The sequence below is a fragment of the Heptranchias perlo genome, chromosome 30 (genome assembly GCF_035084215.1).
Source record: "Heptranchias perlo isolate sHepPer1 chromosome 30, sHepPer1.hap1, whole genome shotgun sequence".
NCBI lineage: Eukaryota > Metazoa > Chordata > Chondrichthyes > Hexanchiformes > Hexanchidae > Heptranchias > Heptranchias perlo.
In genome coordinates, this window is record NC_090354.1 from 10112590 (window position 1) to 10124791 (window position 12202).

At 39.9% G+C, this 12202-nt stretch overlaps 1 protein-coding gene across 1 annotated transcript in view; it reads right to left on the minus strand.

Moving 5' to 3' along the window:
* Window positions 1-1065: 1065 nt before the first annotated feature.
* LOC137300113 (zinc finger protein 385D-like) overlaps window positions 1066-12202 on the minus strand; it is a 164008-nt gene continuing 152871 nt past the window's right edge. Inside the window, exons 5-8 of the mRNA XM_067969203.1 lie at window positions 10050-10376; window positions 7112-7299; window positions 3907-4005; window positions 1066-1319 (exon numbers count right to left, since the gene is read on the minus strand). Coding sequence (XP_067825304.1) covers window positions 1107-1319; window positions 3907-4005; window positions 7112-7299; window positions 10050-10376 — 827 coding nt within the window. The 3' untranslated portion in view covers window positions 1066-1106. The remainder of the gene's footprint in view (window positions 1320-3906; window positions 4006-7111; window positions 7300-10049; window positions 10377-12202) is intronic.

A 12202-nucleotide genomic window follows, 5' to 3' on the forward strand; every position in this document is an offset into this window, starting at 1 on the left:
GCATTCACAAGTATAAAATGTGCTTCTATGAGGTAAGTTTTTGAAACACCCAATTTTCAAAAATATAGAACATCAAAACATGAACTCTGAACTTAACTGGAAAACTAAATGGCCCGTATGACATAAAACATAAACTAATGTTTTAAACGAATAACTTGCTTTGAATGTTATCAAGATGTTTTAAATAGAATTTATTAAAAATGGTAGTAACCTATTATTCTAAATTGTTGGAACATATGATATGATTATTCAATGTCGTCTTTCACCAATATTTTCTCGTTAGGTCTGCCAGAGAAGACAACAATAAACTCAGTACACATAGACAGTGTGCTCATTATTTCAATTATCATCAAATACACTAATACCCTGAAATGTTTTAGATAATATTCTGTTCCATCCACTTCCAGCCACTACAGACAGGCTTGACATTTGTGGAGTTCCCAGGATGATGGGTGATGATAACTGATGGATGATGGTCCAGTACAGGAAAGTCAGCAGTAATATTGGACTTCTTGGTATTGCCTTCAAGTTGCCTCCTGAACTTCTATATCAAGAACATACTCTTAGCTGCAATTGGGATGACATTTCATTTCCTCTGTGTTATCAACCCATGTTTAGGCAACTGAACTGGGGCCACACTTGTGCTATGGATTCACGTTTCCTTCCTTGGACAACAGCAAGCCCTGTGATGTGCTACTGATTTTTCATCAACCATTTTGGTTTCAAAATCATTTTTCTTCAAAGTGTTCTTTTTTCAGATTTTTGTTTCTTTTTCTATAAAAAAAACGCCCTCACACAGAATACCTTTGCTAATGACTGACACATGTTAAAGAACTCACAAAAATATTGTGCAAAAAAGACTGGTAACCCATGGTTCTACCAGAAATCTGTGCACATCTACATCAGTTCTGTAATAGTCTTTGTAACTGAAACCATATTTTCTTAATATGAAGTTCATCTAAATATATTTGCAGTATAAAACTGCTGATAATAGATGTTTAAGCAAGAGGCAGAGTTCTGCCATGCATAACTTATAATGTTCACATTTATGACTGCATAGTTCCCTTTTATTTTCCAAAATGTCTGTAACGATTTGAACCCTGAAGTCAATACGGTGCAAAAAGAAATGATGTAGGTGTCGCCCTCAGAGGACCTGGAGTGGCTCTGAAGAAGGCTGGTCCAAGAAATGGTGTCTGGAAGAGTGTGGTCGGCCGTAGGGCGAGGTTTGGCATAGCACAGACAGCAGCTGCTGTTAGAGGATTTGGTAAGAAACCAGTTGCCAATGGTTTTGTGAGATGCTTCTGAAAAGCCATCTTTGTCTGAAGAAAAAAAATACATAAAAATGATTAGGTTGTCCCAACCACTCCTGCCAATACGGGACCTAAATAGACCTCTTATGTTTCTCCTCAGCTTAGTCCTTGTCAAGACTCTCAACATATTACCTCTGGTCATAATTAATAAAATCTTTTGATGTTGCTGTTTATTGACTTAATCTTACTTCAGGTATTCCACTGTTATGAATTATATTTAGAACCACAAAAGTTTAGAGCACAGGACGCCCTTCAGCCCATCATATCGTTACTGGCTCTTTGCTAGAGCAATCCAAAACATTGTTCAGCTCTCTTCCTATAGCTCTGTATCATTCTCTGCTTAAAATATTAAATCACTTTTCCTTCAGAAGATGCCCCAACTACTCCCTGTGGCAAAGTATTTCATGCTCCAACAACTCTCTATAAAGAAATTTCTCCTAACCTCTCTACTCACATTCTTAGTGACAATTTTAAATTGATAACCCCTTGTCACTAACTCACCAACCAGAGGAAATACCTTTTCCCTATTCATTCAAACAAAAACCATCATAATTTTAAAACCCTCCAGTAAATCTCCTCTAAGCCTTCTCTGCTCTTGTGGAAATTGTCTCAATATCTCAAGTCTTCCCTCAAAGGCCTTGGTGTCTCATTACTGGCATCATCCTGAGTCGAGTTTGTTACTGTCACAATATTCATAGAATCATAGAAGTTACAACATGGAAACAGGCCCTTCGGCCCAACATGTCCATGTCGCCCAGTTTATACCACTAAGCTAGTCCCAATTGCCTGCACTTGGCCCATATCCCTCTATACCCATCTTACCCATGTAACTGTCCAAATGCTTTTTAAAAGACAAAATTGTACCCGCCTCTACTACTGCCTCTGGCAGCTCGTTCCAGACACTCACCACCCTTTGAGTGAAAAAATTGCCTCTCTGGACCCTTTTGTATCTCTCCCCTCTCACCTTAAATCTATGCCCCCTCGTTATAGACTCCCCTACCTTTGGGAAAAGATTTTGACTATCGACCTTATCTATGCCCCTCATTATTTTATAGACTTCTATAAGATCACCCCTTAACCTCCTACTCTCCAGGGAAAAAAGTCCCAGTCTGTCTAACCTCTCCCTGTAAGTCAAACCATCAAGTCCCGGTAGCATCCTAGTAAATCTTTTCTGCACTCTTTCTAGTTTAATAATATCCTTTCTATAATAGGGTGACCAGAACTGTACACAGTACTCCAAGTGTGGCCTCACCAATGCCCTGTACAACTTCAACAAGACATCCCAACTCCTGCATTCAATGTTCTGACCAATGAAACCAAGCATGCCGAATGCCTTCTTCACCACCCTATCCACCTGTGACTCCACTTTCAAGGAGCTATGAATCTGTACTCCTAGATCTCTTTGTTCTATAGGTGAAGCTGACTTTTTTTCCTTTATTTGTATTTTTCCTCATACGTTATAGCTGTTGCCATGCAATTCAAAATTCCAAAAAACAAAAAAATGATTTTTCAATGGTACATTGCATTTAACTTCTTTTGAGTGTACCTTTTGAAAGGATAGTCATCATTGTTCTACATCAAGTGGCCTTCCACTGTACCTTTGAAATGCGACTTTATTAATTTTGTTTGTAAATCCTGATATCAAAGAAATTTTCATGGGTGAAACACAGACTTGTGCTGCAGCTCTTTAAGTTCATTCTAAACTCTGAGATTGTGTAAGGGGGAGAAACTCATTAATGTAAAAGTAGTGCTATGTACCTCATGAGTAAAGATCCCTTCAGCACGGAGATCACATGGGTACATGGGTACAAGAGGATGAAGTCAAGCACTATTTGCCCATCTAGGGATTTTTATTTTAAAAAGGATTTTCTCAGACCTTCTGCGGACGTTGCGTTCGGAATCAGGCAATTAACTCATTATGGACATTGCTCATTACAATTATGTTGGATTATTGTATTTTTTCAATATTACCAAATTCATTTATGCTTCTTTTTTCATACATATGTAGTTTTTTTTTAAAGTTGTTTTGGTTTGTAAAATCTCTGGTCTGAGTTTAATATTCCACCAATCTGAAGTGATGGTGGCAGTGTAGTAAAGCAGTTTGCTGCAGTTGGGATCATTGGAAGTTTGCAAGGGCAGGTTATCAGTAAAAATACAGCTTCTGGATCACAGGAGCTAAAAACCCCTTTACAAAATTACTTTAAAAAGTGTTGAGAGAGAAATGGTACTTTAAAGAACAGAAAACACCAAGTAACAATTGTATTAAGTGTTGCTTAATTCATTTCAAGTAGTAGAGTTCTACTTAAATCCTTTTCTGTTGATCTATCAGGATGATTGTGTATTCTTGCAAAAAGAGTATAAATATCATAATGTTTTTGTTTGTTGCAATGTTGTGATATTACAAGCTCCCATGGACTGGGTTGTTCAGTGTAAGTGACGGTGTTCAGTCTTTGGAGAAGGCCAGCCAACATGGAGTAATATGCTAAGAATGATTCGGAGTCTTTGTGGAATCATTAGTCAACATGTTTATAAACCTTACAGTCACTACCAAATCCTCCAAAGATGTCAATAAACAAACTCTGTCTCGAGTACTCACCGCCAGCACCGCAGTCTGTTGAAGCTTGGTATAAGGACTGAATTTGGGCTTGGATGGCTTTCCTGTAAGCCTCTCCTTATGTCTTCTACTGGTCATATGCTGTATTGGAAATCAAACAGACTTAAAAATAAAGAGAGTACTTGAAAGAAAGAAAAACTTTGTTCAGTCATTTTAGTGAAAACACAATGCTGTGTTTATTGCTAGCCCTTTGTCTTCATGCAACTTTTACATAACATTTGCGTTTTGCCATAACCTGTTAAATCTGTTGAACAGATCTGTTGCAAAAGGGCGAACCTCATAGTGACTTCATCGATCAGACTTCACATCAACAGTAATATATTTGTTGCATGGGACAAGCCACAATTCAAACAATTGCTTATTAGCTGCCATACGCAACCTCACATTTGTTACAACTTCTGAATGAAACTACAGAACAATGAAAAGCCAAGTTATCATCTATGATCTTGCCGTGCCTGATCAGTATCTTCAATTTAGAACGCAACAGTAGATTCTCTGAATCCTTTTACAGTCTTTAGCTGCTTCCTTCCACCTTTCCATCTTGCTCCTCACAAGATCGCTGTCATAGAACCTTAGTTACCACAGAGTTATTTTACGCTGGTCAAACTTATGTTTATTTCTGTTTCACTCACTGTGACTCGTTCCAATTTTGATCTAGTTCATCAGGAAGGTCTCTCAGCACTTACAGTGCTTGCTCTGTCTGACTTTGTGGAGCTGAAAAAGGCTGTAGGACATTTAACTGCTCTTTTTCAAAAATCCTGCTGTAAAGCTCTTCGAAATCCCAGCTTCTCTTGGGTCCATTTAAGTTGCTGCGGAGCTGAGTCATGCACATTTCCTTCCAGTGTAGACAACATACAATGTATCTGGGACAGCCGATCAGTGGAGCTTGCCTCTTTGTATGGCAGTTGCTTACATCAGAAGTACTGCCTGTGGATTTCTAGTGCCAGAATCAGACCTGCAACCTTCAACTGGATCTCTGTTACATTTGTGTTGATTTTCTCTGATCATCTACATATTCTCCTGATGGTAGTGGGAATAGCAAATATATCAATCCAATAAACTTCACTAGGCTACTTTTAATACCTGTGGAAGTATTTCCTATTTATATTGAAAGTACTAGCATGATGTCCACCATGGAACACTTCAACATATATCACGGTTCCTTCATGGTCGCTGGGTCAAAATCCTGGAACTCCCTACCTAACAGCACTGTGGGAGCACCTTCGCCACATGGACTACAGCGGTTTAAGAAGAACGCTCACCACCACCTTCTCAAAGGCAACTAGGGATAGGCAATAAATGCTGGCCTTGCTAGCGACGCCCCCATCCCGAGAATGAATAGAAAAAAAATCAATACGATGCAAACAAGACCATCAGTTCCCATTCTGTCAGTAATTGTTGAAATATTAATGTGGAATATTGAAGCAGATTGAACAAATTGTGGATATTGGCTTGCCATCCAAAAATTATTACACATTGATTTTTCTTCCACGTACTTTGGATATACTTCAGTAGAGGAAATGCAACTGGAAAACAATGCCAGAGCCCCCTGGATGCTTATCACAGTGCAGGAAGCATTGAATCTTTGTCAGCATAATTTAACTTTTTGTGCATCATGTGGAATACTGAAAGCTCTGAAAGTTTTGCGAGCAAACAATAAAAGTAAAGAAAGTCCAGGTGTATAATTTAACAAGGAACTGCCGTGGTAATTTATCAGTGAAGGTTTTGCTTTATATTGCAGGTTTTATGTCTCAGTAAAAGTTGACACTCCAAATTGGCAATCAGAACGGTGATGAATTTCACTGGCTCCCAGCTAGCTGGGGAAACTGAAGGAAATACTCCTCACCCACATCTACCGATAGGGAGATACGTTCCTCTCCCTGGCTGATCTTTGAGCAGCACTGAATTCAGAGCTGAACACTCAGCAACGCGGCTTATGCGCTCCTTGGCTGAAGGTTGATAGTTTCATTTATGAAAGGAGCATCAGGGGTGGAGGGAATGAAAGAACGGTACAAAAAAGGGCTTAAAAGATACCTCTTTTAGTCCAAAGTTTGAGCCCTGCACACTGTGCAAAAAGGTCCTCAAGCTGATATTTCAGTCCAATTTATTAAACACAGCTAATGCGTATACAAATTACAACCTGATAATTAACATATTTCTAAAAATGTACAGCTTCATAGCGTTTCTGAATATTTTATTTAATCAGATGTGTTTATTCCTTGCTATTGAATGGCCTTTCCAGTGTTGGTAAAAGACAGAAAAATAATTGAAGGATGTAGTTGTCCAGTTAAACTAGCTTGCATGTTAACCTCTGTATGTTTTGTGTTTTTCTGGTACGCACTGATGAGTCACATGGTGTATTTGTGCAATGGTTTGCAAGCACATATAGTGAGTTGAATTATTGAAATTGTGTGCATTTAGGGCCTTATACAACTTGCAAAGACATCTTGGCCCTGGAAGATATAACAGGGTGGTGGTGGGGCTGTGCTTAGGTCATGGAGGCAGTGTTGCTGGAGTTAGTCGTCAGGGGGAAGGATTGGGGTCAGAGAGTTGTAGTGGTTGTCATCTTTAGTTAAATGAGTGCATGCCGTGGCCTAATTTTAAAAATTATTAACAACAGCTTGCAATTTTGTAGCACCTTTCCTGGAATGAAACATCCCAAGGTGCTTTACAGGGCAGCTGGAGAACCTGAGCTAGAAGAGGGAGAGAAATGGGGTGAGGTGACCAAAGGCAAGGTCCTAAAGGTAGTTTTTGAATAGGCTTTCACGGAGCAAGAAGTAGCAAGGCGGAGGGCTTTAGAAGAGAATTCCAGACTTCAGGGGGTTGGTGGCTGAAAATTCTGCTATCGCTCGTGGAGTTGGGGGGGGGGGGCGCAGAGAGTCAGAAGATCAGAGAGTGCGTGCTGGGGTGTAGGGGTGGAATAGATTACAAATGGACAGAGGAGTATTCGCTGCACAAAAGCTGTTTGCTTGGAATTAAGTAAATCAGGTTCCATCTGCTTTCATGTGACCATAGATTATAAGAACTTCATTGCACAGGCTGCTTTAGAAGCTGCATTTACCCAGTCAACCACTGATCCATGAAAATCACTCTTCAATTAATGACATTCTCTGGACGAATGCACAAAGTAAAATTCTAGACCTCAGCTTCATAAATCCCAGTAGAAGTATTCTTAGCATTCACTCACCTGTTTGAGTTGTGTTTCAGAGTTGACATATATTTCACAGATATTACAGTGAAAAGCCTTGCTCTGTAGGCCGATGCTCCCTTTATTACCAATCCGTTTGGTTTTGTACAAAGTCCGAGGGAACAGTCTCAGTCTGCTTCTTCTGCTGTGACTGTTCTGACCCTGCAGCACTGACTTATGCTTGGACCCTAAAAAAAAACAACCAAATAGCACATCAGACTTAACTTTGCCATTTTGGAATAATTATAGCAACACTGGTCACAAAGATTTTATAAATGTGTAAGATCAAAGAAAACCATCACACAGTCAGCTTGTTCAAACTCCAATAACAATGTGTGGATTGTAATAGCATTAGAACTGCAAATTGTTCAAGATTAGAATTCACATTTCCTTCAGATTGTACTGGTAAAAGTGGCCGACATTAATGCCTTGCTCTGATGTGATCTGTAATAAGCAACATTGTGTTTCTAATTTTTTAGAGTTAGAAATATCCCTTTGTTTATTTATTAATGGTTGGAGGTTTTGCACAAAAGGTAAAACAGGACTGTCGGGAATTTTCTTGGGGTGGGGGGGTGGTGGTTTTTTTTATTCGTTCATGGGATGTGGGCGTCGCTGGTGAGGCCGGCATTTATTGCCCATCCCTAATTGCCCTTGAGAAGGTGGTGGGTGCTCTCCTGATTAGCCTCTGTAACTTTGGTACAGATGCTATTCCTCCACCCACTACTTTAATGGAGGTGTTAATCTACTTAATTTAAACAATTTTACAACACCAAGTTATAGTCCAGCAATTTTATTTGCTGGACTATAACTTGGTGTTGTAAAATTGTTTACAATTGTCAACCCCAGTCCATCACCGGCATCTCCACATCATACTTAATTTAATGTCTCTGTTAAAATAGGAACAACAATGAACGTGTTAAGTGTTTGCCTGCAGCTATTAGCAACTGTAATTTCTAATACTTCTGTCTTTTGAGAAATTTTTTTTTTTTGTAGTGTTGAGTTTATTAAACTCATACCAAAATATCCAATCAGGCATCCAATCCAACAAGTCTACACAATCGATGTATACTTTTGGATTGTACAGCTGCTGGGATCAAACATCTCCTTCAATGGAACTGACCAGTTACCAGCTACAGCTCCACAGTTTAACTACCCAGTCACTTTGGAGCCAATGACATTTACTCTCTAATTTCCAAGTAGAGTACTTTCACAAGGGTGACCTGCCCTTTCACTCCTGGGAATGGAACTAACAGTCTGATTGATGTCTCACAATTGTTCCTATCCTCCCAACACAGTATCGGTCGCACACCCTCATGCAGCAAGAAAAGGGAACAGTGTAAAGAAGACCAATACAAGCTACTGCAGACCTCTTGACTCCAAATTAAAAGGACTTTGGGATCAAGGACTATATTTTTCTCAGAAGGGGCCAAATCAACAAATTCTTTCTTTTGCCACTAAAATATCAAATGAACACTAATTCATTCTGTGGTTCTGATCTTCATGCCTCTCACCTCCAGTTCTTGCCTCACACCTCCAGTTCTTGCCCCTCCCTCTGATTTGGATAGCTCAGGTGGTATTTAAAGGTCCCACCTGGCATCCAGACAGAGAAATTGTGACGCTTGTGCAATAAAAGCAGGCGATTTAGAAAGTTGGTCAAGGATGGGATTCAAATTCACAAGCCTCTGGGCTGGGGATCCACATTCTACCAGTTGTCTTTATCTTATTTTTGCTTTTTTTTTACCCTTAGCCCTTCTCTCTTCAAAGCGATGACTCATTCTCCGGTTTGGTTAGAACATAAGAACGTATGAAATAGAAGCAGGTTCTATGGGAAATGGCAGTAACTTTTACAAGTGGTTATTCCATCATGTGAGCCTTTGATTTTTTTTATATAGTCTTTTGGGACAAGCTTAAGTAAGGCTAAAATTGGCACGATTTTTAATGTACTTTATAGATTACTATAGTTTAATTAAAAAATCTTGCTTTCTTGATTAGGTAATTTCTTTAAATTCATAAATCCACCCCCTACCACACTTTTAGGGTCTTCCTCCACTGATGCCCCTCCCTCCCAGAGACAAATAGCAGGATAATCTGGGTACAAATGTCTCTGTGATGGCTGTGATACTTTATGTGATCATCAGTCAAGAGATGTGCTACTATGGAGAGCAACTGGTCTTCTCAGATTCACCTCATCCCTCCAAAATGGAATGCTCTGTTGGCATGCAGTGCCCCATCTATCAGCAAGGTGAGGACTGGTGGCACTAACCCAATGAGAACAGTTGTGTAAGACCATGGATGGTATTCAAACCCCTACCACTGACCGTTTTCTGATAAGAAAGGTAAAAGAAAGACTTGCATTTATATAGTGCCTTTCACAACCTCAGGACGTCCCAAAGTGCTTTACAGCCAATTAAGTACTTTTTTTTTGGAAGTGTAGTCACTGTTGTAATGTAGGAGACGCAGCAGCCAATTTGTGCACAGCGAGGTCCCACATACAGCAATGTGATAATGACCACATAATTGGATAAACATTGGCCAGGACACCGAGAAGAACTCCTCTGCTCCTCTTTGAAATAGTGTCATGGGATCTTTTACGCCCACCTGAGAAGGTAGACGAGGCTTTGGTTTAACGTCTCATCCGAAAGACAGCACTTCCGACAGTGCAGCATTCCCTCAGTATTGCACTGGAGTGTCAGGCTAGATTTTGGGGGTGCTCAAGTTTCTGGAGTGGGACTTGCACCCACAACTCAGAGGCGAGAGTGCTACCGACATATAACTTAATGTGGCTGTACTAGAACCAGGAATGGAATCAGAACTAAAACAATATGCATGTAAATAAAATTACTCCTTTTCCCTCGAGTAAACGTTGGCCACTTTTATTAATTCCTACATGGTTGTGAACAGCTCTGTTTCACAGATGTCAAGCAGTAAGGACACTTACCATTGTTGTGTGCCTCGAGCTGTGATATGGAGTTCACAGTCACTTTGCAAACTGTGCAGTAGAGCTGTTGTTTCGTTTTCTCTCCCTCTTTCTCACTTTCAGGGACTGAACTAACACTGTCAGTGCCCTCACTTCTAATGATCTCCGCGGTGTGTACAACTGAGGTCGCTATGCCGTTTTCTGACCTGCCATTAGTGGCTTCTGAACAGGAGAATGTTGCAGATGTCTTGGTGCCGGCAGATTCCATCACAAACACTTTTGATACGTGAACCAATGAGGTAGAATTACCTTTTGTTTTCTCAACTGTTGGTGCTGTAGAATAATCCTCTACAAATCAAACAAAGAACACAATAGGTTGAGAGAGTATATCATAGGAACATAGGAACAGGAGTAGGCCATTCAGCCCCTCGTGCCTGCTCCGCCATTTGATAAGATCATGGCTGATCTGTGATCTAACTCCATATACCTGCCTTTGGCCCATATCCCTTAATACCTTTGGTTGCCAAAAAGCTATCTATCTCAGATTTAAATTTAGCAATTGAGCTAGTATCAATTGCCGTTTGCGGAAGAGAGTTCCAAACTTCTACAACCCTTTGTGTGTAGAAATGTTTTCTAATCTCGCTCCTGAAAGGTCTGGCTCTAATTTTTAGACTGTGTCCCCTACTCCTAGAATCCCCAACCAGCAGAAATAGTTTCTCTCTATCCACCGTATCTGTTCCCCTTAATATCTTATAAACTTCGATCAGATCACCCCATAACCTTCTAAATTCTAGAGAATACAACCCCGATTTGTGTAATCTCTCCTCGTAACTTAACCCTTGAAGTCCGGGTATCATTCTAGTAAACCTACGCTGCACTCCCTCCAAGGCCAATATATCCCTTTACATGTACATATATTTTTTGACAGGGAAGGAAGTACATTTAAACTTGAATTGGATTATTATCAGGTATTCAGCGGATTAATGCAAGCTGGTTCAATTTAAGACACTTTAAATTAATAATCTGCTACATCTCTTGCCTATAGGCAGCTCCAAAACATGGTATCTGAGTCTCTTGTTCTTATTATACAATATCATCTTCTATATTGTGATTCTGAACACTGTTAATGTAGAAAAGTAAATTAAATGGAAAAGATTGGCTCTTCAGAAGGTAAATGTCATTCAGACTTCAAAATGCCACAAATTCAATACTGCACTGCAGAATCATAAAATCAGCACCTTCCATTGAAAGCAAGCCTCCCAGCCTAAATTACAAGGAGCAATTTCAACACTGATATGTCATGGACCCCATATTAAAATTCTAAAGTTCAAAAGCTTGAAATCGTGGATGTAATATCTCAGTTTTATTGGTTATGTTGCTCTCACAAATTCTAAATAAACTGTTGTTTAAGCGCCTTGGGACATTTTACTAGGTTAAAGGTGATACATAAATGCAAGTTGTTGTTGTTGTAGTAGTAGTAGTAGTAGTAGTAGTAGTAGTAGTACTGATGGCATCAAGGGGTGGATTTCAGCGATACTCTTCACATTATCTGTTCAAATCAGAACATTATTGAATAGTACACAATTCACCAAGAAAACTGGTGAGGATGAATTTGCCTGGGCCTTGTATGCAGCCACCAGGGATTGGAAAATCAGGTGCCCAACTTCACATGCCTGATTTGTGGGCTTCTGATTTTCCTACTGGCCGACTTTGAGTGACTCATAAAAACTGGGTGTTTTGGAGCTGAAACTGGAGAGGCCAGCTTATAGGCCTTCTTAAGGTAAGCACTGAAAAGAAATGTTTTCTTTTGTTTTTTTGGGGGGGCTTTTGGTTCCCTCGGATGCATTATGTTCCATACTTAAGTTGTTTTTTTCTGAGTTAGACATTCATTTTTGCACATTTGGGCTTTTTCCCCTTGCCAATATTATTTTTTTCGGTTTCTATTGGCTTTGATGTGGTCACTTAGAAAGAGGAAAGGCTGGGGACTTTGTTGGAGATTCTGATCGTGCTGCATAATTGAGATGGGGAACAGGAGTTTGTGAGCCAACAAATGCAGGTGCAAACAAACCCTGTGATGTTTTGGCCACATCTGTCACCACCCTGCTTATGTGCAATTGGAAGATGTAGAACGTGGGACCTCCCTGATCTGTAAGGCTCAGTACTACACTGGATGT